This window comes from Macaca nemestrina, chromosome 11 (assembly GCF_043159975.1).
Source record: "Macaca nemestrina isolate mMacNem1 chromosome 11, mMacNem.hap1, whole genome shotgun sequence".
NCBI classification, from domain to species: domain Eukaryota; kingdom Metazoa; phylum Chordata; class Mammalia; order Primates; family Cercopithecidae; genus Macaca; species Macaca nemestrina.
Window position 1 is genome coordinate 59,899,390 of NC_092135.1, and position 23,178 is coordinate 59,922,567.

The window sequence follows — 23,178 nt, forward strand, 5'->3', positions numbered from 1 at the left end:
CTGTCCTATCTGTTTCAAATGTTTCAAACTTACTGCCTTTGTTCAGCAGAACCACGGGCACGGTGATGATGGTGACAAGCGCAGCAGCACCCAGCAGTCCCAGGAGAACCTTCCACGCTGTCTGCAAGCCGGGCAGATCAAGTCCAATTAGAGGGAAGCGTGTGGCCCCAGTTTCCGTAGGAGGGTCGGAGCTGCTCCAGAGGCAGCAGGATTTGCAGGTGGGAGTGCGTTAGAAGAGGGACACTGTGGACTGGGGGTGGGGGTGGCGTCTGGAGTGCGCCAGTCGGAGTTCTCTAAGGCGGGTGCCCTTGAACTTGTGCCTTCAGAGCACATTAGTGTTGGTTTCTCTACCCCTGCCCGAGTTTAGGCGTGCGATCTGTGGGTGGCTTTCCGGGACATTTAAAGCTCGACGCCAGGGTCCTAGCAGAAACCAAAGTCCGAGAGCTAAGAGACAGCTCTGGGACGTCCCTTCACCTGTCAGAGGGTAGCCTTGGGGCTTCCGCCTAAGGGGAGTCCCTGCTCCGGTTTCGCCAGCTTTGGGGCCATTTGGGGAGTTTGGAGAAGAGGTCCCCACAGCTCGCCCCGTGGGCTGGGGAAGTGCATGGCGTGGAACTCACCTTCATCGTCGGCGTCTCCTCGGAAGTGTGCGTTCAGTGAAGGAGCGCAGGCAGAAGTCACAGCCGGCGGCGGAGAGGCGCGTCCTGCTCCACTGCTCCGGGCGGTGGAGTCACTCGCCGCTGGCAAGTTTCGGCCCAGAGTTAAACATTAGTGAGCGCCCAGCCCGCAGGGTATAAAGGCGCCGCGGGTAGGCTGCTGGACAGGCGGCGCCGGAGCAGGCGCGCGGGGCGCGGGGCGCGGGGCACGGGCATTCCGGCCGGGGGGAGCCCGCGAGGGCCCCCTGAGGGCGGTGCGGGGCGCTGGGCGGCAGCCGGGGCGCTGGGTGCGAGGCCCAGAGGAGCCGTGGGGGAGGGGAAAGGGCGCGCGGCCTCAGATGCGCAGACCCTGGGTCGGCGACGCGAGGACCCTGCTCCCTCTTAGCTGAAAAGGACGTCAGCGTTCAGCTCCTCCAACCTCGCGTGGACAGGCGAGGGACCGAGGCCCAGAGAGGGCAGAGGGCTTTGGTAAACTCACACAGCTCACCGCTGGCAACTGAAACTAAAACCCAGGCCTCTGTCTCTTGCCAGTGAAAGTTATGTTAGGAGGCAGTCAGGTGTCTAAAGCTGTATGAAAGGCAAAGAGAAAAGGTGATTGTTCCCTCATGAATGGCCCTTGGAAGCTGAGTATCTGGATTCACCCTCCCCAGAGAATTTCCCGATTGTCTTGCAGGCTTACACACTCATCAAAAGGCCAAAAATAATGACAGTAACACTTATGTGGAACTTGACTTTTTCCCAGGTGCTGCTCTAAGCATTTACTGTGTTTGTTTTACAGGAAGGAAGCCTGTGCACAGAGAATAAATAACTTGGCCAAGCTATTCAGCTAGGAAGTTGTAGATCCTCAATTAGGAGTTCAAGGTCTTAATGGCTAGTCTATGCGGCCTCTCCTCGTTCAGTCTTTTCAAGGGTTTTGGAGAAGAATAAAAGATCAGGTATGGCTTCTCCCTCCCCCAGCTCCCTGTTATTCCCTGAAGGGTTATTCATTCGTTCATTCATTCCTGCATCCTCCCATTTATTCCACTCATCCACAGATGTTTGAGAGGTTACAATGTGCCAGCCTCTCTTCCAGGTACTGGAGATCAAGTGGGACAAGAGAGGTGAGGTCTGGACCCTTGGCACTTTCACCATAAAATATACAGGTAAACATTTGCCTTTAGGGCCCCTCCTTGATTACTTCTACTCTTGCAGATAAGAGGATCAGGCCTCTTCAGCTTGTTCGCTGCAGGTGAAAAGCAAAGCCTCTCTGTCAGTAGAGGTAAAAGATTAAGAATGCAGAGTCCTATGGGGCATTACCACGTGATTATGAATTAATGCAATTTTCCATCTTTTATTTCCAATCCAGACATAGCTTTTGAACTCAGTCATCTTTTCCCCCTTGCCCACTAGTTGCTTGTGGTACATCCGCATCCTCACCCACCCCCAACTCCAGAGGCTGAAACTGACTCTCCTCCTCCCTTTTCCAACTGCTGATGAAGGTGAGTCAATGGTGTTACTGGACCTGTGAGCCGATGCTGTGAAGAGAGGCCATCTAACACGGACTACAGGGAATGGTGCCACAGGGGCCTCAGTGCTGCCCTTTGCTCTCAGCATTTTGCTCACTCAGCATTGGTGGTAGCCACATCAGCCTCGGTGAAGGAAGTCCGGAGAGTTGAGCCTGTGCTTCACCTCCATGCCAGCACCATGGCACTCACTGTACATTCAGCAAGCTCCAAGGAAGCTGACAGGAGGCTGGCTGACATCTATGGGACAGGTCAATTTGTTCTCTGGAGGGCACTCCATGAGACGCAAATATCTTCACACCCTGTGCCCATTTCAAGAGACTCTTTCACATGCCTCCCCCACCTTGACCTCTGTGTCACCACTCTTTCAATCTTGTTTATTCCAAATCCTTAAGGTAGCAGCTGGCCAACACATTAGCCACCGCTGATGAGTCAGTGTAGATCTTACATCAGGCCATCTCTTTTTCCTTGCAAAATAGAAAAGCAGGTGTTCTGCTCAGAATTCTGTTTGTTAGTAAGATTTCCCCTTCTGCTGTGTTTCAGGACATCCCTGGGAGGGACTCTGATGCAGCAGCCATCTACTTACTGCTAGTGCCAGCTTACTTTGCGTAACGTTGACTCCTTTCCCTCATCTGTTGCCTGGTTACAGGAACTTCCTTGTGAAGCTATAGGTGTGCACTGAGAGACATTGAGGCAGTGGGTGAAGGCATCATAGAGTCTAAGTTTTCTGCTAGTCTGAGTTTCTTGTGTCTTGTGGACCTGGTGGGCTTATCTCCTTTATCATGTAGATACCATTTTCACTTAGTAATAGAATGCTCCTGCAAATGCCCAATTTTATCATGTGGTGTGTTAGGCGACACTCAGTTCATCAGGGTAGCTAGGTTGTGCAGTTACTTTGGTGTTATGGTGTTATGGATTGAATTGTGACTCCCCAGAAGATATATTAGAATCCTAACCTTTAGGACTTCAGAGTGTGACATTATTTGAATATAGGGTTTTTACAGAGTTAATCAATTTAAAATGAAGTCACTAGGGTGGGCCCCAATCCAATATGACTGATAATCTTATAAAAAGGAGAGATTTGGATACAGAGAGAGACAGAGTGAAGACGATGTGAAGAAACACAGGAAAACATGGCAGCTATAAGCCAAGGAGAAGCTTGCAGTATGTATTCATCTGTTCTCATGCTGCTAATAAAGACATACCTGAGACTGGGTAATTTATAAAAGAAAGAGTTAATTGACTCACACTTCCGCATGCTGGGGAGTCACAATCATGGCTGAAGGCGAATGAGGAGCAAAGTCGTGTCTTACATGATGGCAGGCAAGAGAGCTTGTGTAGGGGAACTCCCCTTTATAAAATCCTCAGATCTTATGAGACTTATTCACTATCACAAGAACAGCACAGGAAAGACCTACTCTCATAATTCATTTACCTCCTACTAGGTCCCTCCCACAATACATGGGAATCATGGGAGCTACAATTCAAGATGAGATTTGGGTGAGGACACCGCCAAACCATATCATTCCACCCCTGGTCCCTCCCAAATCTCATGTCCTCACATTTCAAAACCAATCATGCCATGCTAACAGTCCCCCAAGTCTTAACTCATTTCAGCATTGACTCAAAAGTCCACAGTCCAAAGTTTCATCTGAGACAAGGCAAGTTCCTTCCGCCTATGACTCTGTAAAATCAAAAGCAAGTTAGTTACTTCCTAGATATAATGGGATTATAGGCATTGGGTAAATACAACCATTCCAAATTGGAGAAACTGGTCAAAATGAAGGGGCTACAGGTGCCATGCAAATCCAAAATCCAGCGAGGCAGTCAAATCTTAAAGCTCCAAAATGATCTCCTTTGACTTCATGTCTCACATCCAAGTCATGCTGATGCAAGAAGTGGGTTCCCATTGTCTTGGGCAGCTCTGCTCCTGTGGTTTTGCAGGGTTCAGGCCCCCTCCTGGCTGCTTTCACAGGCTGGCATTGAGTATATGTGGCTTTTCCAGGTACATGGAACAAGCTGTTCCTGGATCTACCTTTCTGGGTCTGGAGGACGGTGGCCCTCTTCTCACAGCTCCATTAGGCAGTGACCCAGAGGGGACTCTGTGTGGGGGCTCATATCCCACATTTCCCTTCTGCACTGCCCTAGTAGAGGTTCTCTGTGATGGTTCTGCTCCTACAGTACACCTCTGCATGGGCATCTGGGAGTTTACATTCATCCTCTGAAATCTAGGCATAGGTTCCCAAACCTCAATTCTTGACTTCTGTGTACCCACATGCCCAACACTACATGTAAGCTGCTAAGGCATGGGGCTTGCTTCTCTGAAGCAATGGCTTGAGCTCTACATTGGCCCCTTTTAACCACAGCTGGGACACAGGGCACCAAGTCCCAAGGCTGCACAAAGCAGCAAGGCCCTGGGCCTAGCCCATGAAACCGTTTTTGTTTCCTAGGCCTCCTGGCTCATGATGGGAGGGGCTGTGTGAAGACCTGACTTGCCATGGAGACATTTTTCCCATTGTTTTAGCGATTAACATTTGGCTCCTCGTTTCTGCAGGCAGCTTGAATTTCTCCTCAGAAAATGGGGTTTTCATTTTAATTGCATCATCAGGCTGTGAATTTTCCAAACTTTTATTCTCTGCTTCGCTTTTAAACATAAGTTCCAATTCCACACCATATCTTTGTGAATGCATAAAACTGAATGCTTTTAACTGTACCCAAGTCACCTTTTGAATGCTTTGCTGCTTAGAAATTTTTGCCAGATGCCGTAAATAATCTCTCTCTAGTTCAAAGTTCCACAAATCTCTAGGGCAGAGGCAAAATGCCACCAGTCTCTTTGCTAAAACATAGCAAGAGTCGCCACTGCTCCTGTTCTTAACAAGTTCCTCACCTGCATGAGACCACCTCAGCCTGGACTTTATTGTCCATATCACTAACAGCATTTTGGCCAAAGCCATTTGACAAGTTTCTAGGAAGTTACAAACTTTCCCACATCTTCCTGTCTTCTTCTGAGCCCTTCAAACTGTTCCAACCTTTGCCTGTTACCTGGTTCCAAAGTCTCTTCCACATTTTTGGGTATCTTTACAGTAGAACCCCACTCCTGGTACCAGTTTACTGTATGAGTCTGTTCTCAACACTGCTAATAAAGACATAACCAAGACTGGGTAATCTATAAAGGAAAGAGGCTTAATTGACTCACAGTTCCACATGTCTCGGGAGGTCTCACAATCCTGGCTGAAGGCAAATGAGGGGCAAAGTCATGCCTTACGTGGTGGTAGGCAAGAGAGCTTGTGTAGGGGAACTCCCCTTTATAAAACCATCAGATCTCGTGAGACTTATTCACCATCATGAGAACAACATGGGAAAGACCTGTCCCCCATGATTCAATTACCTCCCACTGGGTCACTCCCACAACATGTGGGAATTATGGGAGCTACAATTCAAGATGAGATTTGGGTGAGGACAAATCTCAGCCAAACCATATCACAGTGAATCTTTCTTTGTCTCATAGTCCTCAAAAGGAACCAATCCTGTGATCTATCGATTTTGAATTTATAGCTCCTAGAAGTGAGAGATAACAAATTTCTGTTGTTTAAGCCACCCAGTTTGTGGCACTTTGTTATAGCAGTCCTAGTGAACGAATGAATATACTAGATCCATGATCATGTAGTCTCTACAGGAGCCCAGTAGCAAGAGAGTTGCTGCTTTTTAAGTAGTGAATTGTCGTTGGTTATTGTAGGCAGCCTCCAAGATGGCCCCTAAAGTTTTGGAAGTAATTTGTTATGCAACAATAGGTAGCTAATAAATTGTCAAAGAGTATATGACTTTGCTCTAAGAGTCATATATCTTCTGTGATTCTCCCACTGGGGCTTGCCAGAGGCTTCATACAGTATCTCCGACTGCCACATACATTTTAAATAAGTATTGTGCTTGTTAGGTCATAAGATCCAAGTACAACTTGCACTATAGCTTAAACATGCAGAGCCCTTTTTTTGCTCCAGGATCCATTCAAAAGAGACAGCCTCACAAGTTGCTGAGTAAATGATTGGAGAAGTATAACCAAGCATAGTATATGGTGTCTCCAAAATACAAAGAGTTCTGGCAAATAGTGCTCCTCTTCACAGTGGATGTACAAGGTGTAGTGACTTGTCTTTCACATTAGAAAGGATACCTTGACATGTTCTAGACCACTGAAGCTGTTGAAACTTCGCAAATTTTCCATGGATTTTATTCTCTACCCTCTGTCCACATTTGTCTTACTAAAGAATGTAAGGAACTTGCTACTTCTTGTTCCTCAGGTCCATGTAGCATAGTCATCAATGTAGTGGACTAATGTGGGTCTGTGGGATGGCAAGATGATCAAGGTCTTTGGAGATTTTAATATGACAGAAAGCAAGAGTTGTCACAGCCCTGGAATAAGATGGTGAAAATACACTGCTCTTCCTCCCAGGTAAAGGCAAATTATTTTAAATACTTCTTACTTATTTGACTCAAGGAAAAAAGTGTTTGCAGCTGAACAGCTCAGATGTCCATGTTGTTTGATTCAGCAAAGTTACTCATCTGAAATGACAACTGAGTTATTTTCCATAATCCATCCTAGTTTTGCACAAGCTAAATGTGAAAGTTAATTAAGTATGGGATGGGGGAAACAGCACCTCTGCATCTTTCAGATTTTTACATAGTGGCACTAATTTCTGCACTTAGGGATGCAGTATTACTTTTAGTTTTCCACATTGTTGTGCAGGGGCAGTACCAGGGTCTTCCACTTGGTCTTTCCTACCTTAATGTCCCTTCTTGGGTCAGGGGATAAATGAGCAAAGAAAAGTAGGAAGGCTCTAAGAGCTGGAAAAAGCAAATAAATAGATTCTCCCCTCGAGCCTGCAGAAGGAACAGAGCCTTGGTGATGCCTTGATTTTAGCCCAGGAAGACCTATTTCACACTCTGACTCCTAGAGCTGTAAGTTAATAGATTTATATTATTGTAAGCCACTCAGTTTACGGTAACTTGTTACCGCAGCAATTGGAAACCTAACATAAAGAAGGACAACAGTGATGTTTTTAACTCCAAAAAAACTGGCATAAACCCAGGGCTCATATTTAAAAACTCCAGGGAGGTCTGAGAATGTCCCTTTTCATGGGGCATTTTCAAACTTGGCTATAAGTCATATGTCAGGTGTATACTGTGACAGCATTTCAGAGTCCCTCCTGAAAAAGATCTGACCTCCATTTCAAACAAGGCTTTCTGGGTCTATTAACTGGTTTGAGTCTGAGAACTTGGTGAGAGGCCGTTTATTACTACTGTGAAAACTTAAGTCAAATTTCTGCCCATCACACCTAGAATTATTTTGATTATTTAAATCAAGCTATAATTTAGAATGCTACCTACTGACTTCATTCTTAAGTATCTCATGATAAATGAGCCACCACCGTAGAAGTCAAGTGCCCTGATTACCATATTGTTCCTGCCACCGTTTATGGCAATATCCCCTTTTGAGAACCTGAGTCTTGGAGTTGGGGTTACCTAGGGTGAACTGTAGCCTTGGAGGGATACAGCCACTGCCAGATTGCAGCACAACAAAGCAGATAAAAAGCTTAAGGAGTAAATACCTCAGTCTCTTTCTCTTCTCTCCTTTCAGTATCTTGCTGGTGCTTCCCATCTGTTGAGCCCAATAAAGACAGAGGGCTAAGGAGCCTGGCTAATAGAGAATGTATATTCAGGGATCAACCCTGCAAGGCTGTGCAATGCAGGGAAGAGAAGGGTGGAGAGTGGATAGAGGGAGGGGGAACTTGAAAAAGAGCCACATAACCAGGCAACTCCATATAGTACTTATTATTTGCTAAACTGTCTCCTTATGGGGACTGGAAATGTTCCCTTTATTCCTTTGTCTTCTCATCCATCATTCTCTCCAGTGCCTAATAAAGTGCCTGAAATATATTAGTGGTCAGTAACTGTTGGTTAAATAAATTAAAAAATGAAATGATAACCGAAGAAAAGTTAAGATCAAATCCTTCTCTGTGTTCTTGGGGGCTGGAACTAGAAGACAGAAAGAAATAGGATCTCATATGTGGAGAGATGGCAGGGTGGAGGGTGGGGAGGTGAGGTGTGGTGGGGAACAGGGAGGGAAAGGAACAGATTTACTTCTTGCCCTCAGCTCTGAAGGATTAGTAAAGGACAATACAAAGGTACTTAATTAATTGTTCCTTTGATCAGTGAATATTTGCCCTCCACCTAATCAGAGAACGCTGCTCTACCTGTGTGGGAATGACTTCCTGAAGCCTTAGTGCCAAACCCCACATTTCAGCTCCTTTGGACTGAAGATCAAGTCTCACATCTTCCATGTTATCTTCACCATCTGTTTTTGTTTTATTTTCTCTACCAACCATACTCGGGAAGATTACGCTGCTTGTGTTCCAGGTTGAAGCAACCTTTAACAAAATTTATTTCTACCAAGAGATATGTATTAATAGATGGCAACTAGCTAGCTAGATCATTCTATGGATTTTGATAGATGAAAGGAAGTTTCAGGCCCAAGGGATAACACAAATAAGGGCTTGAGTAAGAAAGCTGGAAGATTTTTAGGGAATATGTATTACTTTCATTTTGCCAGGATATAGAGTATTCAAAAAAGTATTGGGAAATGAAAGTTGGTCATGGACATATTCTTGTCTTAAGTTCAATATTCACTATGTACCAAGGAGCCACTGAATTTTTTTTCTTTTCTTTTCTTTTCTTTTCTTTTCTTTTTTTTTTTCAGACAGTCTCGCTCTGTCGCCCAGGCTGGAGTGTAGTGGCGCGATCTCGGCTCCCTGCAAGCTCCGCCTCCCGGGTTCTCGCCATTCTCCTGCCTCAGCCTCCTGAGTAGGTGGGACTACAGGCGCCCACCATCTCGCCCAGCTAATTTTTTTGTATTTTTAGTAGAGACGGAGTTTCACCGTGTTAGCCAGGATGGTCTTGGTCTCCTGACCTCGTGATCCGCCCGCCTCGGCCTCCCAAAGTGCTGGGATTACAGGCGTGAGCCACTGCGCCCGGCCGTCACTGAAGCTTTACCTGGAAAAGAAACCCAATGAGACTTATACTTTAGATAAAAGCAAGCAAACAAACAAACAAACAAACAAACCAGGCAATAGTGTCTGTTGAATGGAATGAGAAAGGGAAGAACTTAAATTGGGGTGAGAATCAGTATAAACTCTTGGTGTTAGAAAATTAATTGGGTAAGTGCCTCTCTGCAAAGTTTGTTGTACAAGCATGTAAACCATGCTTATTTATTCTTGTTGAAATATGACTCTAAAAGCTGTTTCTCAGCTATGGTCATGGTGTTTTCCTTGCCCCAATTATCCGTAATACCAAATGAGGGGTTCTTCTAACAGCACTCCATAAAGAAGTGCTTTTTCTACCTTTTAGACTAGAACGCAGTCAAGGGGTAAGGGCACTTTGTGCTCCTCTTTGGATGGTATCCTTTGGATAGTCTGTGGGTTTTGTAATTTGAAGAATTTGCTTATATTAGCCCCTGACTTATGGAAAAAAATATGACTTAATGAAGAGAACGTGTTTAAAACCCGTGGAGCCTGATTCCACAAAGTGTCTGTAGCTCTAATGATGTCTCCTCCTTAGTGTTCTCCAAACTGTGAACATGGGCTAGATGTGGTGGCAGGATAGGGGAGCCAGAGATCACCTCCAACCCCCCTGTAGCTCTTACGTTGCTCTTCTAGATTCAGCCATAGAACTGAATCTAGAAACCAAACTGATATCAGGCAGATTAACAAGAGAAAAGCAAACAGGTGTTATTGGTTTTTCATGTACATGGGGATCTTCACAAGAGATTGAAGTCTGAAGTGGCCAAAGCAAGATACTTTCGTACTTTTTAGACAAAGAATAACAAATCTGAGAAGAAATCACAGGACAAAGGGAATCTGACTAAGAGCAGTACATTTCTAGGGGAGTCACTAGGAGATACATGAGGGGAGGATGTAAACCTACTGGAAGATAAGGGCTACTTCATTAAGTATATTTATTCAGGTTCATTGCAGCCTCCGATCCCCAGTCTCTGTTGACAAGGGTTATTTTCTTGCTCCAGTAAGAAAATATTCCTAACACACTGTAAGAAATATTTCTGTTTTCTTGCTCCAGCAAGAAATATTCCTTCCAGAGGAATCTACGGCTTGCCACAAGCAGGAAAAGACAGGTCAACTAGCCCTTTCTGATGCTACAATTCTCCCAATGCTTTCAACTTGAAATAATCAATATACCAATTTGACATACTTTGGGATGACATATCCTTCACTCCTCCATTTCCCCTGTCTGAAACTTCACTAGACGTTTCCAACATTAAAAGCTGAGGTGATGGTTGTGGAAAGAAATGATAAGTTAGTAACTGTGTCATAAGGATTTCAAAACCAGAAATCAACCAATCTAAGCATTGTTCCCCACACTCCATTAAACCAGCCTCCTAATCCTGGGAAAAGTTCTATCCAATAAAATGGTTTAGCCTTATTTATTTGATGAAGAGTATTTGTCTTGTCTTTTAAATGATACAGATTAGGCTCTATTTGTCCCCAGGGATTTACATAGAAGCAGTGTTCTTCTCCAGTGTTCGTCAATGCATCAAGGACATGGGGAAATATAGCAATGGCTAAATATCAGCTTCTGACTGGAGTGCTTTCAATGCTTGCATAGAAATACTGAGCTCTGATTCTATAACTATGGAAAGATTTAGAATTGGTTTTTTAATCTCATAAACTCCAGTGCTTGGGAAAGAAGCTCTCAATATTGAAAAGAACTTAGAATTGTGACATAAAAGTGAGTTTTGAGTAGTACATCTAGTACATTTGTGTGGTACCACTTTATAAACAAAAGAGCCCAAGTTTGAAATTTGGCTAGCATTTAAAGTAGGGTACCTGGAGACAGAGGTGTTAAATATATGAGTCCACATTGCCTGGACCATCTAGGTGGGAATCCTTCATATACCTTGTTACCATACAAGAAAAAAGACCAGTATTGTTCACAAATAAGGTCAGAGTGGAATATGTGACACCACAGGTTGGGGTTTATTGCACCTTGTTTTCTAGCATATTGACATCTGCTCATGTCTATCCTCCATGAATTCTGTCAGTCCATAGGAATGCAAAAGGTTGTGAAATATCTGATATAGAAGGCTGTTAGTTCAGTTTTGGCAGCTATAAGGCTTAATTTTATTAAGCCAAGTCCGTCTAGAATTTTGATCAATTTATTTGTAATCTTTGGTGTCTGCTAGCCTAATGAGTTTCCCCAAGTTACACAGGGCTGACTTTGGAAGTTTTTATAACATCTGGTGATTTGGCAAGTGTTTGCATCATAAGAGTCAGTGTCAGAGCTGCTTATGACCTTCATGAAAGGCTGAAGGGTGCCATGGGCGGAATCAAATCACAGGCTTTGACTGCCATGCCTCATTGGTATGTTACTTAAGGAAAGTCCAGCATTATCCCTGCTTATATTGCAGAGGAAAAAATTCCTTTCTAATGACTTTATTAGAGCAAGGACAGTCTTTGAGCTCTTACAGAGATTCCTGTGTGTCCAACTGACTCACTGAAAGGAAAAATAATGTGTTGTTGTTGTTTAGGTGGTGAATGCCATACCTTGACATACATTCATTCTCCAAACTTGATCCACTGGACACTTGCATTGTCAGGAACAAAAATAAGTTCAGGGTTTTTCTCCGCATAATCTAGATGTTGACATAATCAATAGTCAGACTGATTAGTTATCGTAGCCAGTGTTTGGAAGACTGGTACAATGAGCTGTTGCATCTATGCCTGGCCTATTGGAAAAATAGTGAGGGCTAATGAGAGCGAGACAGAGTTTGAAGAAAGGTGGTAGTGGAGGAGCAGAGGGAGGATAGGTAGAGGGAGACAGTTTTCAGTCAGCTTTTGAAGTAGGCTGTCGATAAATGGGGGTGGGAAGCATTTGTCACTAAAGAAGAGATTTTTGTATGTTTGCTTGTTTGTTTTAAGGAAGAGTATTAGGGAGACTTAAAAGGGGGGAGAAAATAGGTGGGAGTAAAATTTCTTCATCCCTGGTCTTGGGAAAAGCTGTCTACTTCAAAAAAGTGCCATCTGCTTCTGGGGCCTGAGAATTAGCCCTTGAAATCCTTACTTTAAGGTCACCTGTAGCGGTGATCTTTCAATTGACTTGGATGTGCTGATCAGGATCTAGCTTGGGGTCACTTGTTTCGTGAACTCAGGAGGGTTTTTCTTTTAATGGCAGCATGGATAGTCAGCTGTACCTCATAAGGGCCTTCCCAGTGAAATGACAGTGTGTGCTTTTCTCTAAAAATGTTGATGGACTCTCAGTCTCCTGGTTGAAAAGAATAGCAAGGCCTGTCATTTGGCAGAGGCCACATCCTTTTTACCTGATGGTGATATGCTCCAAGTATATCAGTGAGTGCCTGTACATAGCTAGACATAACATCACATTGTTTACTTAAATCCACATACAGTCTATTCAGTCTAGGAATGGAAGGTTTAGAGATGCCAGTAGGCATAGGTTAGCCAAACACTATTTCAAAAGGGGTTAATCCATATTTTCTATTTGGAGTATTTTGCCTTTTTATAAGGGCCAGAGGTAATGCTTCTGGCAATTTAAGTCCAATTTCTCTAAAATCTTTTTCTAAAGTCCATTTAATGTCTAGATTTGCCTTCAGGATTGGGGATAGTATGGGGTATGAAATTTTAGTGAATACCCCAGAGTTTTTGCAAGCAAGTGGTTTATCTCTGCTATAAAATGAGTTCCTTAAAATCCATAAAATGATGTGAAAGCAAGGAATAATCTGTTACTCATTTCTTCACCATTGTTGTGGTGTTAGCATGTCTAGTCCAATGGCATGCAGTCCGCCCACTACACATACAGACAATAACCAAACCGTGAGAAAAGCCTAAAGCTGGAAGTGAATCTATAAAGTCTATCTGGAGTTCTGCACGGGAAGTGTGCGCCTTGGAGAACTTGCTCAGGAATGTTGGTTTCTTCCAGAGATGTGGCGAGAGTTACAAGTAATGCACTAGAAAGTAATTTGGTCAGAAATTTTGTAGTTCCCAGGGCAATTATAGATCCCAATTACCTTTTAGAACCTAAATCATCATATATATATATATATACACACATATATATATATATATCTCCCATCTGAAGATCATTAATATCAGCCAAAGATGAAGGCAAGTTTACAAACTGGGTGGAAAAAGAATCAGGGGGCCTGTTTTTGGCTGCACAGTTAACAGCCTTGTCTGCCCTATCATCTCCTTAAGATACACTATCAGTCTCCTTAGTGTGGGCTGGACAATGAACATTGGCCATTTTAGCAGGAAGATGAATAGCCTGTCATAAGGCAGCAAGTGTATGTTCACCGGCAATAGGTGCACCAGCATAGGTTAGCAGTTCACAGAGTGGCCAGGTTGTGCCAACAGCATGGCAGACTCTGAGAGCATATGTGGAGTCTGTGTGGATACTGGCATTGTTCCTTTTGCCAGTGTGCACATCCTTCACTCGTTCAGTAGCATGTGTTTGTAAGACAGGGATTGGGATCAGGGTGGAGTGGTGGAGCTGCACTGTAGTTGCCATGATTTAGGGAAAGAAGTTGCAAGGACCAGTAGCAAGGACCAGAACAGGGCTGGGGGCAGGCCTCAAACTATACTAAAAAGAGACAGCTAATTTGCCAAGCCAGGGAACACTTATTCTTTCTTGAGTGGTGGATCACATAATCAGAAAACCGTATATAAGAGGGCCTCCTAATTTTTATGTGTGCTGATTTGTGAATAACAATAATCAAGGAATGAGAGTTCGTGCTTATTATTGGATTAGAGTGAAAAATGTCTGTCATCCATTTCTTTTTAAAAAAAATTAGTGGTGAAATACACATAACATTTACCATCTTAACCGTTTTACAGTGTACAGTTTTTTTTTAATGAGAGCAATCTAAAGCTTATAATGTAATTTTAGTGAATTAAACATAGAGCTTAAAATTATTCATCTAGGACTCCCCTTTTTCTTGGCAAGATGGCAGAGTATGACTTAACTACTCACATCATATCTCTTTTGAACTGGCATCTTGTTTCTGCTGCTTGAGTTGCTCTTTATAAAGGAAATATAAGAGGGAAAATGATAAATACATGGGAAGTTGGGTCTTCCTAGTGACACCGCATAGTAGCTTTTCTACAGTGTATGCAAATACCTTTATTCTGGTGAGATTCCTCATGTTTTGAGAGGAGAAATGACAATAGTTGTAGTCTTTCAAATAGAAACAGTACCAATTGGAAAGATGTTTGGAGAGCCAGAAATTACAAGGCAAATGCAGTCCAATGGGAATGGTCAGATGCTGTTTGGCTCCCCAGCTGAAAACTACAGTTTTGGGTGGAAGTATTTACTTAGGTTCTGCAGACTGTTTCTCAGTGTTTTTTTCTTTTTCTTTTTTTTTTTTTTTTTTTTTGAGACGGAGTCTTGCTTTGTCCAGCTGGAGTGCAGTGGCGCATCTCGGCTCACTGCAAGCTCTGCCTCCAGGGTTCACGCCATTCTCCTGCCTCAGCCTGCCAGTAGCTGGGACTACAGGCGCGCACCACCACACCCGGCTAATTTTTTATATTTTTACTAGAGACGGGGTTTCACCGTGTTAGCCAGGATGGTCTCGATCTCCTGACCTCGTGATCCGCCCGCCTCGGCCTCCCAAAGTGCTGGGATTACAGGAGTGAGCCACCGCGCCCGCGTTTCAGTGTTTTTTTTTTTTGCTTGTTTGGTTGGTTGGTTTTGTTTCGTTTGTTTGTTTGTTTTGTTTTTAATTTAGTCTCTACACTAACCTCCCTGACCCAAGCATTTTTGTTTTTTATTTTTTTGAGACAGAGTCTCGCTCTGTCACCCAGGCTGGAGTGCAGCGGTGCGATCTCGGCTCACTGCAACCTCTGCCACCGGGTTCACACCATTCTCCTGCCTCAGCCTCCCAAGTAGCTGGGACTACAGGCGCCTGCCAACACACCCAGCTAATTTTTTATATTTTTAGTAGAGACAGGGTTTCACCATTTTAGCCAGGATGGTCTTGATCTCCTGACCTCGTGATCCACCCACCTCGGCCTCCCAAAGTGCTGGGATTACAGACCCAAGCATTTTTTAGACTTTTTTTTTCTCCTGCTCATCCTCCATGAAATTTTAATAGCACAGATATGCTCTATTGTATTTATGTTTATGCACTATCTGGAATACATATATATATACACACACACACACACATACATATATACATATATATTTATATTTATTCTGTGCTTCACTTATAGGGAGAGTGATGCTTTTGCCCTCAATAACCAATTTTCATTCCTTGGGGGCAATGTTGCCCTCATTCAGAATGCATGCTCTGGAGACACATGCGCTTCCAGCACGAACGTGTCAGTGACTCAGGATCAGCTGAGTATCACTGCTGCTTCCAGCACATGATAGAAATACTGAATTCATTCTGGGAAAGCTCATCTCTGAAACCTTTTTTGGTTTGTTCGCTTGTTTGTTTGAGATGGAGTTTCTCTCTGCTGCCCAGGCTGGAGTGCAGTGGTGTGACCTTGGCTGATTGCAACCTCCACCTCCCAGGTTCAAGTGATTCTTATGCCTCTGCCTCCCGAGTAACTAGGATTACAGGCATCTGCCACCACACCCAGCTAATTTTTATATATTTAGTAGAGACAGGGTTTCACCGTGTTGACCAGGCTGGTCTCGAATTCTTGACCTCAAGTGATCCACCCGCCTTGGCCTCCGAAAGTGCTGGGATTAAAGGCACGAGCCACCACACCTGGCCTCATCTCTGAAATCTTAATGCTGAGAGACTGAATATGCAAAGAGTCAGTGGTCAGACTGTACCTGACAACTGGACTCTGCCCCACAACCTCTATTGCAATCAGCCCAGAATAGTCAGGATTATAAACTTTGCTTCTAACTCAGGACTAACCAGAAAAAGATTTCTATGCTCCCCACATTCTAACTCAGGACCAACCAGAAAAAGATTTCTATGCTCCCCACACCAATCTCGTCAGATGTCCTGTTTTTAGTTAGCCTACCTCCTGTTTCTTATGCCAACAGGCTTTGATCAGCGCACACCTGAACCCTTTCCTGTTTTCTCTATAAATCTTTCCCCCTGCCCTTCCTGCCTTTGCATCTCTGCCACCTGCTAAGTGATGGTGACTGACTCCCTTGCTACAGTAAACATTGAAAAAGTAACCCTGTTTGTTCTCATTTGGGTGGTTTTCATTTATTTCCACAATGCAAAATGGGGATGCAGCCATGCAAGGTCTCACACATTTAAGACACCATTGATAATAATTGTTACACTCCAGTGTTTTGGCAACAAACATGTCTCATTCGTTGGTCTCCGTTGTTTTCAACCACCCCTACTGTGTTACCATTATTTATCTCACCCTTTTCAGCCACAGTATTTTAATAATTCAGATGATGTGTCTCTGCTATTTGACTACAGTAGCCGTAATAGTCAAAGGTGCTTGGAAATGCAGGAAGTTGGTAAAAGACCTAGTCAAAGTCTTTCAAAAGAAATCCTACACATAAAAACCCTACTACTGAGCTGGTTGAATACTTTACTTTGATGGTGACCAGAGAAAACACCCATGCTCAAATGTCTACTTTTTGAGGATTTCATTAGAAATATTTGTATATTTATATTTAAGACTTTCTGATATATCCACCAGAGTATTAGGATTAGTATGTTGGCAGATAAACTAAAAGTGGTCTCAGGAGAAGCCGAAGGATGACTCATACTTATTGAGAAATTACTGTGCCAGGAAATGTCTTGGGAATGTTAAGCTGAACAAATCAGGAGCATCTCCAGGATTACAGTTTACAAACCAGTTTACAGTTGTTAATCCATCTGAGCTTGCTAGCAAAACAACACAAAACTAAGTCCGAGATAACTAGGCTTTACTGCCCCCAACCCCAACCCCACATAAGCATTTTTCAGAGGAAGCGGAGGGAGGAGATTAGAATTCCTGGAGGCCACATTAATCCACTGGGCTATGGATCTGATGTTCAGAGTGAAGTGGTCCTCCTGGCTCCATCCTGTAAGTGCCCTGTTTCCCTCCTAGGTCCTGCCATCTCTTTTTCAATGTCTCTTTTATGCCAAGAATCCCCTTCTGTAGTATTTCCTTCCAACCAGTCCCCCTCCAAAGGCCCAACCTCTTCCTCCCTTTCTCTGCTATCAAACTTCATATTCTAACCTATTTCATTTTTTAAAGATTTCATATATAAATGACAGCATGCAAAATATAGAGATAGAGACTAAAACAGTGGTGACCAGGGTTGGGGATGGGGAGAAAATGGGGAGATGTAGGTCAAAGGATATAAAGTAGCAAATGTAGGATGAACAAGTTGAAAGATTTCATATACAACATAAGACCGCTAGTTAATACTGGTGTATTGCATTCAGGATTTTTGCTGAAGGATTAGATATAGCTGCTCTTGCCATGATGGGGATTGGTAACTATGTAAGATGAAAGGATATGTTAATTTGTTCCACTATAGTAACCATTTTACTATATGTATATATCTTATATTGTATACCTTTTATATACATAATAAAATTTATTAAAAAAGAAAACCATCTATTCTGATATACAGACTTGATGGAGGTTGATAGGATTGACATATGCATTTTATCAGGACTTTTGAGACTGAGAGGCCCTTCCCCGATTCTCAAAAGTTGTCCCAAATGTGTGCCCTGCTCACATCTCCTTCACTGCCTTGAGCATATTTTATTAAAATGATCTGTTAAATTTCTGTCTTTCTGACCTTGCTTTGAGTGTGGCAGCCATGCTCTATTGTTTGTATTTCTAGAAACTACACCAGTGCTGGGCTAGAGTAAACTTAGCCATGTGCCAAAGCTGGCAACACAGAAACAGCTGCTCCTAGGAGTCACTCACCAGGCCACCTGCAAGGCCGTGGGGAGAAGAGAAACGAGCGAGGACTTCATGGTTAGACAAGCCTGGGTCTGCAATCCAATTATATGCCCTTGGCGGTTTTTAAAAATCCTTTATGTGCCCTTGACTGTCTTTTAAAAAGCTTCTTCCCAGAGTTGCAGAGATTTAATGAGATAAGAACTTAGTCATCTCAGTTACTCCCAAGCCTTCAAATATATCTCTATGCTGATGGTTTCTGCTTGTATTTCTCTAGCTGGGATCTCTCTTCTGGAGTCTGAGCCTCCGGAAGTTCCCCACCTGGATGACTCATAGGCCTATTAATCTAATTTAGCCAAAGAGGGTTAATAATTACCAACACTACTCCCCTACCCACTAGTCACCAAATTAGGTCCTTCTCCATCATGCTCTCCCTCCATGAGAGTATCACCACCACATGGCCCAAGCCAGAAATCCAGGAGTCCTCCTTGATGCCTGCTCACTCCTTATCCCACACGCAGACCTCTCTAATTTCCCTTCTCTTTGTCCACATCTCTCTATGGTCTCTCTTGCACCTCTGCTCAGGCCTTCCTCTCTTCCAGATCAATTCATTGCCCAGCCCATCTAACTGGCTCTCCTTTTGTCATTTCTCTCCATGGCAGCCTTTATTACTTTCCTGCTTAAAACTAGTGGCTTCCCCTGCTGCAGGATCAAATCCAAATCCCTTATCCTGTTCTGGTCTCTGCTTAGCCTTCCTTCTCATGGCTCCTCCCCAACGTCCCGCCATCTACACACTAAGCTACATGCATTCATTTCTAAGAATTGAAATGCAATCTCTGTTTTGCTCTCTCTTTTGCTTTTGGAACTTCAAACACAACGTTCCCTCCACCTGGAGTTCATTCCCTTTGTTTTTCATGTGGCTAAGGTCCTAGTCAATGACTGCAACTCCAGTGCCATCTCATCCAAGAAGCTTTGCCCACCCACTGCCCTAGCAAGGTACATGGCTTCTGTGCTCTCCAACAGCCTTGTGCCTCACTGCTTTTTAACAAAGCACTCATCACTCTGTAATGCAATTATCTAATGTAATAATTGCTAAGATTCAGGACTCCATGCTAGGTGCTGAATATTCCCGTAAGCTCTTTACTTGTAATAGTTCATTTAATCCTCATAACAGCCCCATGCAATAGGTATCTTTATCATCCCTGCTTTGCAGATGAGGAAATTGAGGAGCAGAGAGGTACATCCTCTTCTCAGTATTACACAGCAAGTATTTGAACCCATGAGGCCTGACTCCAGAGCTGTATAATTATCTACTATTATCTAGTAATATTCAAGGATTTTGTCTCTATTGTTCACTGATGGACTCCTAGAGCCTAGAATAATGTCTGGCATAATAATAATTGCTTATTAAGTGTTTACTGACTCACTGAGTGAACAAATGCTGACTCAATGTGTCATTTCCTTCCTGATGGGCAGAGATTAGACTTTATTCCATTTATTTCTAGCAGCTAGCTTGAATCCTGGACATATGAAAATTGTTAAGTTTGTCTGTCTGCATAGGGTCTTTGCTGCTCTGTGAGATCCATGATTCTGTTTTGCCTTTGTGCTCTTCTGAGACCCCGTATTCACCCTCCCACACCACAGCACACTTTGCTGTGTGTCAATTTTTAGTGCGTAGAAAAAAATCTGGTCAGCTGCTGCTTGACAGCTGGAAAAATAGAGCTGTACCTGAGCCAGTTTTGTACCTCAGAAAAGCAAGGGGGAGAGTCTCCTGCCTCACGCGGTGTGTGGGTGGAGGGCTGAATCATCAAGTTCTTTGAGTTCCTTGGGAAAAGATAACTCAAAGGAATATTACACAACATGGAGAAATAGGAGGAAAATAAGCAGAGACACAAAAAATGACTCAAGTGTTGAAAAATATGATCCACACAACTAAAAATATATTGCAATTGAGTTTGAAGAGGAAAAGACTGGGTGTCAACACTCCAGTGGCCCAAATGGCTGTGCATGAATGGGCTTTGGTTCGAAGGATGGTGAGCCAATGGTCACCGGCCTCACAGAGAAGAGGGATGTGCAACAGGGCCTAGAGGCCCTCTGAGGATCTGAGACAAGGGGAAGAGGACAACTTTACCAGGAACAAGACAGTCTGAGCTTCAGCAAAACATTATAAAAGAGTATCCTCGGTTCCATATGACCCAGGCAGAGGGAGGAGTGATGGTAAATCTTGGGGGATTGGTGTATTGTGCATTTTTCTTTTCTAAATGAGCACTTACAATTCCCTGTAGATTAAACAATTTTGTTGTAGATTTTTTTCTAGAAACTGAAAACTTTGGGTGGGAAGGGTGGGTCAGGCTTTCATGGATATGCAAACAATTCTCATGTTCCATTCTCTGGCTTCTCTAGCAATTGGCATTTGAGAGATACGTTGGTGTAGTAGATGGAACATGGACTTGAGGCCCCTACTGTTCTGTAACCTAGGGAAGTTGCTGCTTCAGGCTCTACTTCAGTGTCTTTTTTGAGCAACACTTTGCAAATAGCTTTGTAAATACTAAAGAGGTATAGAGAATATCTAAAACACTACCTCAAGGGCACATGATATGCTTAATGAACGAGAATGAAGTTGTCATTAGTATAATTTTTTAGCAGCTTTATTTTCTTAATTTCTGAAGTATTGCCCTATCATAGAAAGATTTAAGTAGATCCCAAAATTAGAAGAGTTCTTGATTAGAATGAAGGACCTGAATTGTTTTTCCAGATGGACTCACTTGTTAAAAGGGGATTGTGACAAGTATTTATTCAACAGTTTGTTCCACAGCCGGTGTTTGGGCTATTGGAAAGGAGGTGCTATATAAGTGTATTGTAATAATGAATGCCCTTAGGGAAGAGGGGAATTGTGTAAGGAGATGTATTCTGTAATTCTTTCATGTATATTCATCTTTTCTGTCCAAGTAGAATATACACCCTTTATGGGCAAGGACTACCTCGTCTAATTTGTATTTATAAACTTTCTTTTTTCTTTCTCAGGGCTTTCAAGGACTGAGAATGCACATATGGATAGAACAAATCTAGAAATTCAAGCTACTTCTATTGCTAAACAAGTATAGAGTTTCATATAAATATAATTCATAAAAGGTATAAACGGCAAGAGTTTCTACCGAAAGATTTTGTGAAACACCTGGTATTCTGGCTACAGTGGCAAATTATGGCATCCCTTAGCCCTTCAGAGACCTCTGTTCTCAGCAGATGTGACTGCTTTCTTGGATCTCAGCAGTGCAAGGGTCCAGTGTGCCAGCATATCTACCTCTGAGGTCCTGTTGTCCTCTCCAGGCCTTCCAGCTGCTTTGAGAGAGAAGTGACCAAAGTATTCTCACTTTTGGGGGTAGTGAAATAAAACCTGGACAAACCAGGTTCTCAAATTAAAATTCATGGATCTTCCTATTTTCCCAAGAAGAGCCTTTTTTTTTTTTTTCTTTTTCGTATACTCCATTGAAGGCATTGCTGGTGGACAATTTTCAGTAGCATTTTCTTCTATTTGTTTTGAAAGGCATTGATTAGTAACTAGGACATTTCTGTTCAGCAATTGCCCTTTGAGATTTTATTCAAACACAGAATTTACTGTAAAACAGACCAGTCTTTATTATTTTAGTGAAAATCATAAACTCTTAACTCAAGCATATACACAATCATATTTCTGGACCTCGAATCTACCCAGGCACCCCTGTGTGAAGTTAATTCTTAGGGATTGGTGAACTACTTTTAACGAGAGTTAAAAAATGATATTGGGGTTAACATATGGGATGTATTACTATACGGATGTTACTTGCTTTAGTTATTTTACTTAATGATTATCAGGCAGTGGTTCCTGATAATGGAAAGGGATTTTAAAAATGCATGGAAATATTAGATTTGAGCCATACAAAACTGGTGATCCTTGACCTTTTTTGACCTACAAAAATAAATATTTAATGTAATACAACCTAATATGTTAAGGTTTGTTCATAAAACAATACAGTCTATATTATGTCAAGTATAAAATTGACATTGGAATAGTGGCATAGTACACTTAAGAAGATAAGCTCGAAACTGTTTTAAATACAGCTATAAAACGCCATAATAAACCAGTCATTGATGACAAAATTATGGCTTTTTGTACCCAGTAATTAAATAGAAGCCTTATAATTATGGTAACTGATATAAATGAATGTATTTATATTAGTTTACCATAAGCCTTGGAGTCAATAACATTTTATGAAACAACTCTTAACTGTGTTCTACGAGGTTTAGGAACTCTTCCTTTATCTCCCCGGAGACTATACATTTGTCTTAGTCAGTTCAGGCTGCTACAGCAAAGTACCATGTACCAGGTGGCTTATAAACTACAGAAATTTATTTCTCACAGTTCTGGAAGCTGGAAATCTGAAGTCAGGGTGCCCACATGCTTCAGCTCTGATGACAGTCCTCTTTAAAACTGCAGGCTAGGACTCTTTGTATCATCATGTGGCAGTCATGGAGTAGGTTAGCTCTCTGGCTTCTTCTTGGAAGGGCACTAATCCCATTCATGAGTCTCCCCCTTCATGACCTATTCTCCTCCTAACTGTTCCATCTCCAAATACCAGCACATTGAGATGAGAGTCTCAACATAAATTTTGGGGAACACAGACATTTAGTCCACTGTAATATTTCAATGAGAAATACTGTAAGAAAATTAAAACTACCCTGCACATGAATAAAATGTACTAACATGTAAAATTAATGAAATATGGCTGATAATAATTTGGGTTGACTGTTATAATAAGAACTCCAAGCAATATATGAAACATTTTTGTTTTGAAAAGGTTCTGGCTAATGTCCAAAAGTAATCCCTCCCCTGTTTATATTTTGGTCCCAGGTACAGTAATAATTTACAACTCTGAATTATCCAAAACAATGAATGCTCTTCTTCAGTCTGTGTGCATCTCATAGACAGTCTTATTAATAAAGGAACTAATTAGTAGCTGATGGCATGGTGCAGCATAAACATAAGGAGACACCTAACAGGCTCACTAATCTAGGGGTAAATCGCATCCTGTGGGAGGCAAGAAAATGCAAAATCATAGAATGACTGCATCTTCATCCGAGAGAAAA

The 23,178-nt window shown here is 42.7% G+C and overlaps 1 protein-coding gene and 1 long non-coding RNA gene across 10 annotated transcripts in view; one reads left to right on the forward strand and one right to left on the reverse strand.

Annotated features, from left to right (window-relative positions):
* The window catches only part of LOC105483346 (dipeptidyl peptidase 4), an 84,647-nt gene extending 83,933 nt beyond the window's left edge, over window positions 1–714 (reverse strand). For both annotated transcript variants that reach the window (XM_011744180.3, XM_011744179.2), the window contains exons 1-2: window positions 618–714; window positions 34–121 (exon numbers count right to left, since the gene is read on the reverse strand). In XM_011744180.3, coding sequence (XP_011742482.1) covers window positions 34–121; window positions 618–623 — 94 coding nt within the window. In that variant the 5' untranslated portion in view covers window positions 624–714. The remainder of the gene's footprint in view (window positions 1–33; window positions 122–617) is intronic.
* The window catches only part of LOC112426963 (uncharacterized), a 39,641-nt gene extending 16,876 nt beyond the window's left edge, over window positions 1–22,765 (forward strand). For 3 of the 8 annotated variants that reach the window (XR_011609818.1, XR_011609823.1, XR_011609822.1), the window contains 2 exons: window positions 47–805; window positions 1,432–8,910. This is a non-coding gene — a long non-coding RNA (uncharacterized lncRNA). Of the gene's footprint in view, window positions 1–46; window positions 806–1,431; window positions 9,322–21,078 lie in introns of those variants that run through there. The other 5 variants (XR_011609819.1, XR_011609821.1, XR_011609817.1 and 2 more) reach the window with 5 other exon arrangements.
* The last annotated feature ends 413 nt before the right edge of the window (window positions 22,766–23,178 follow it).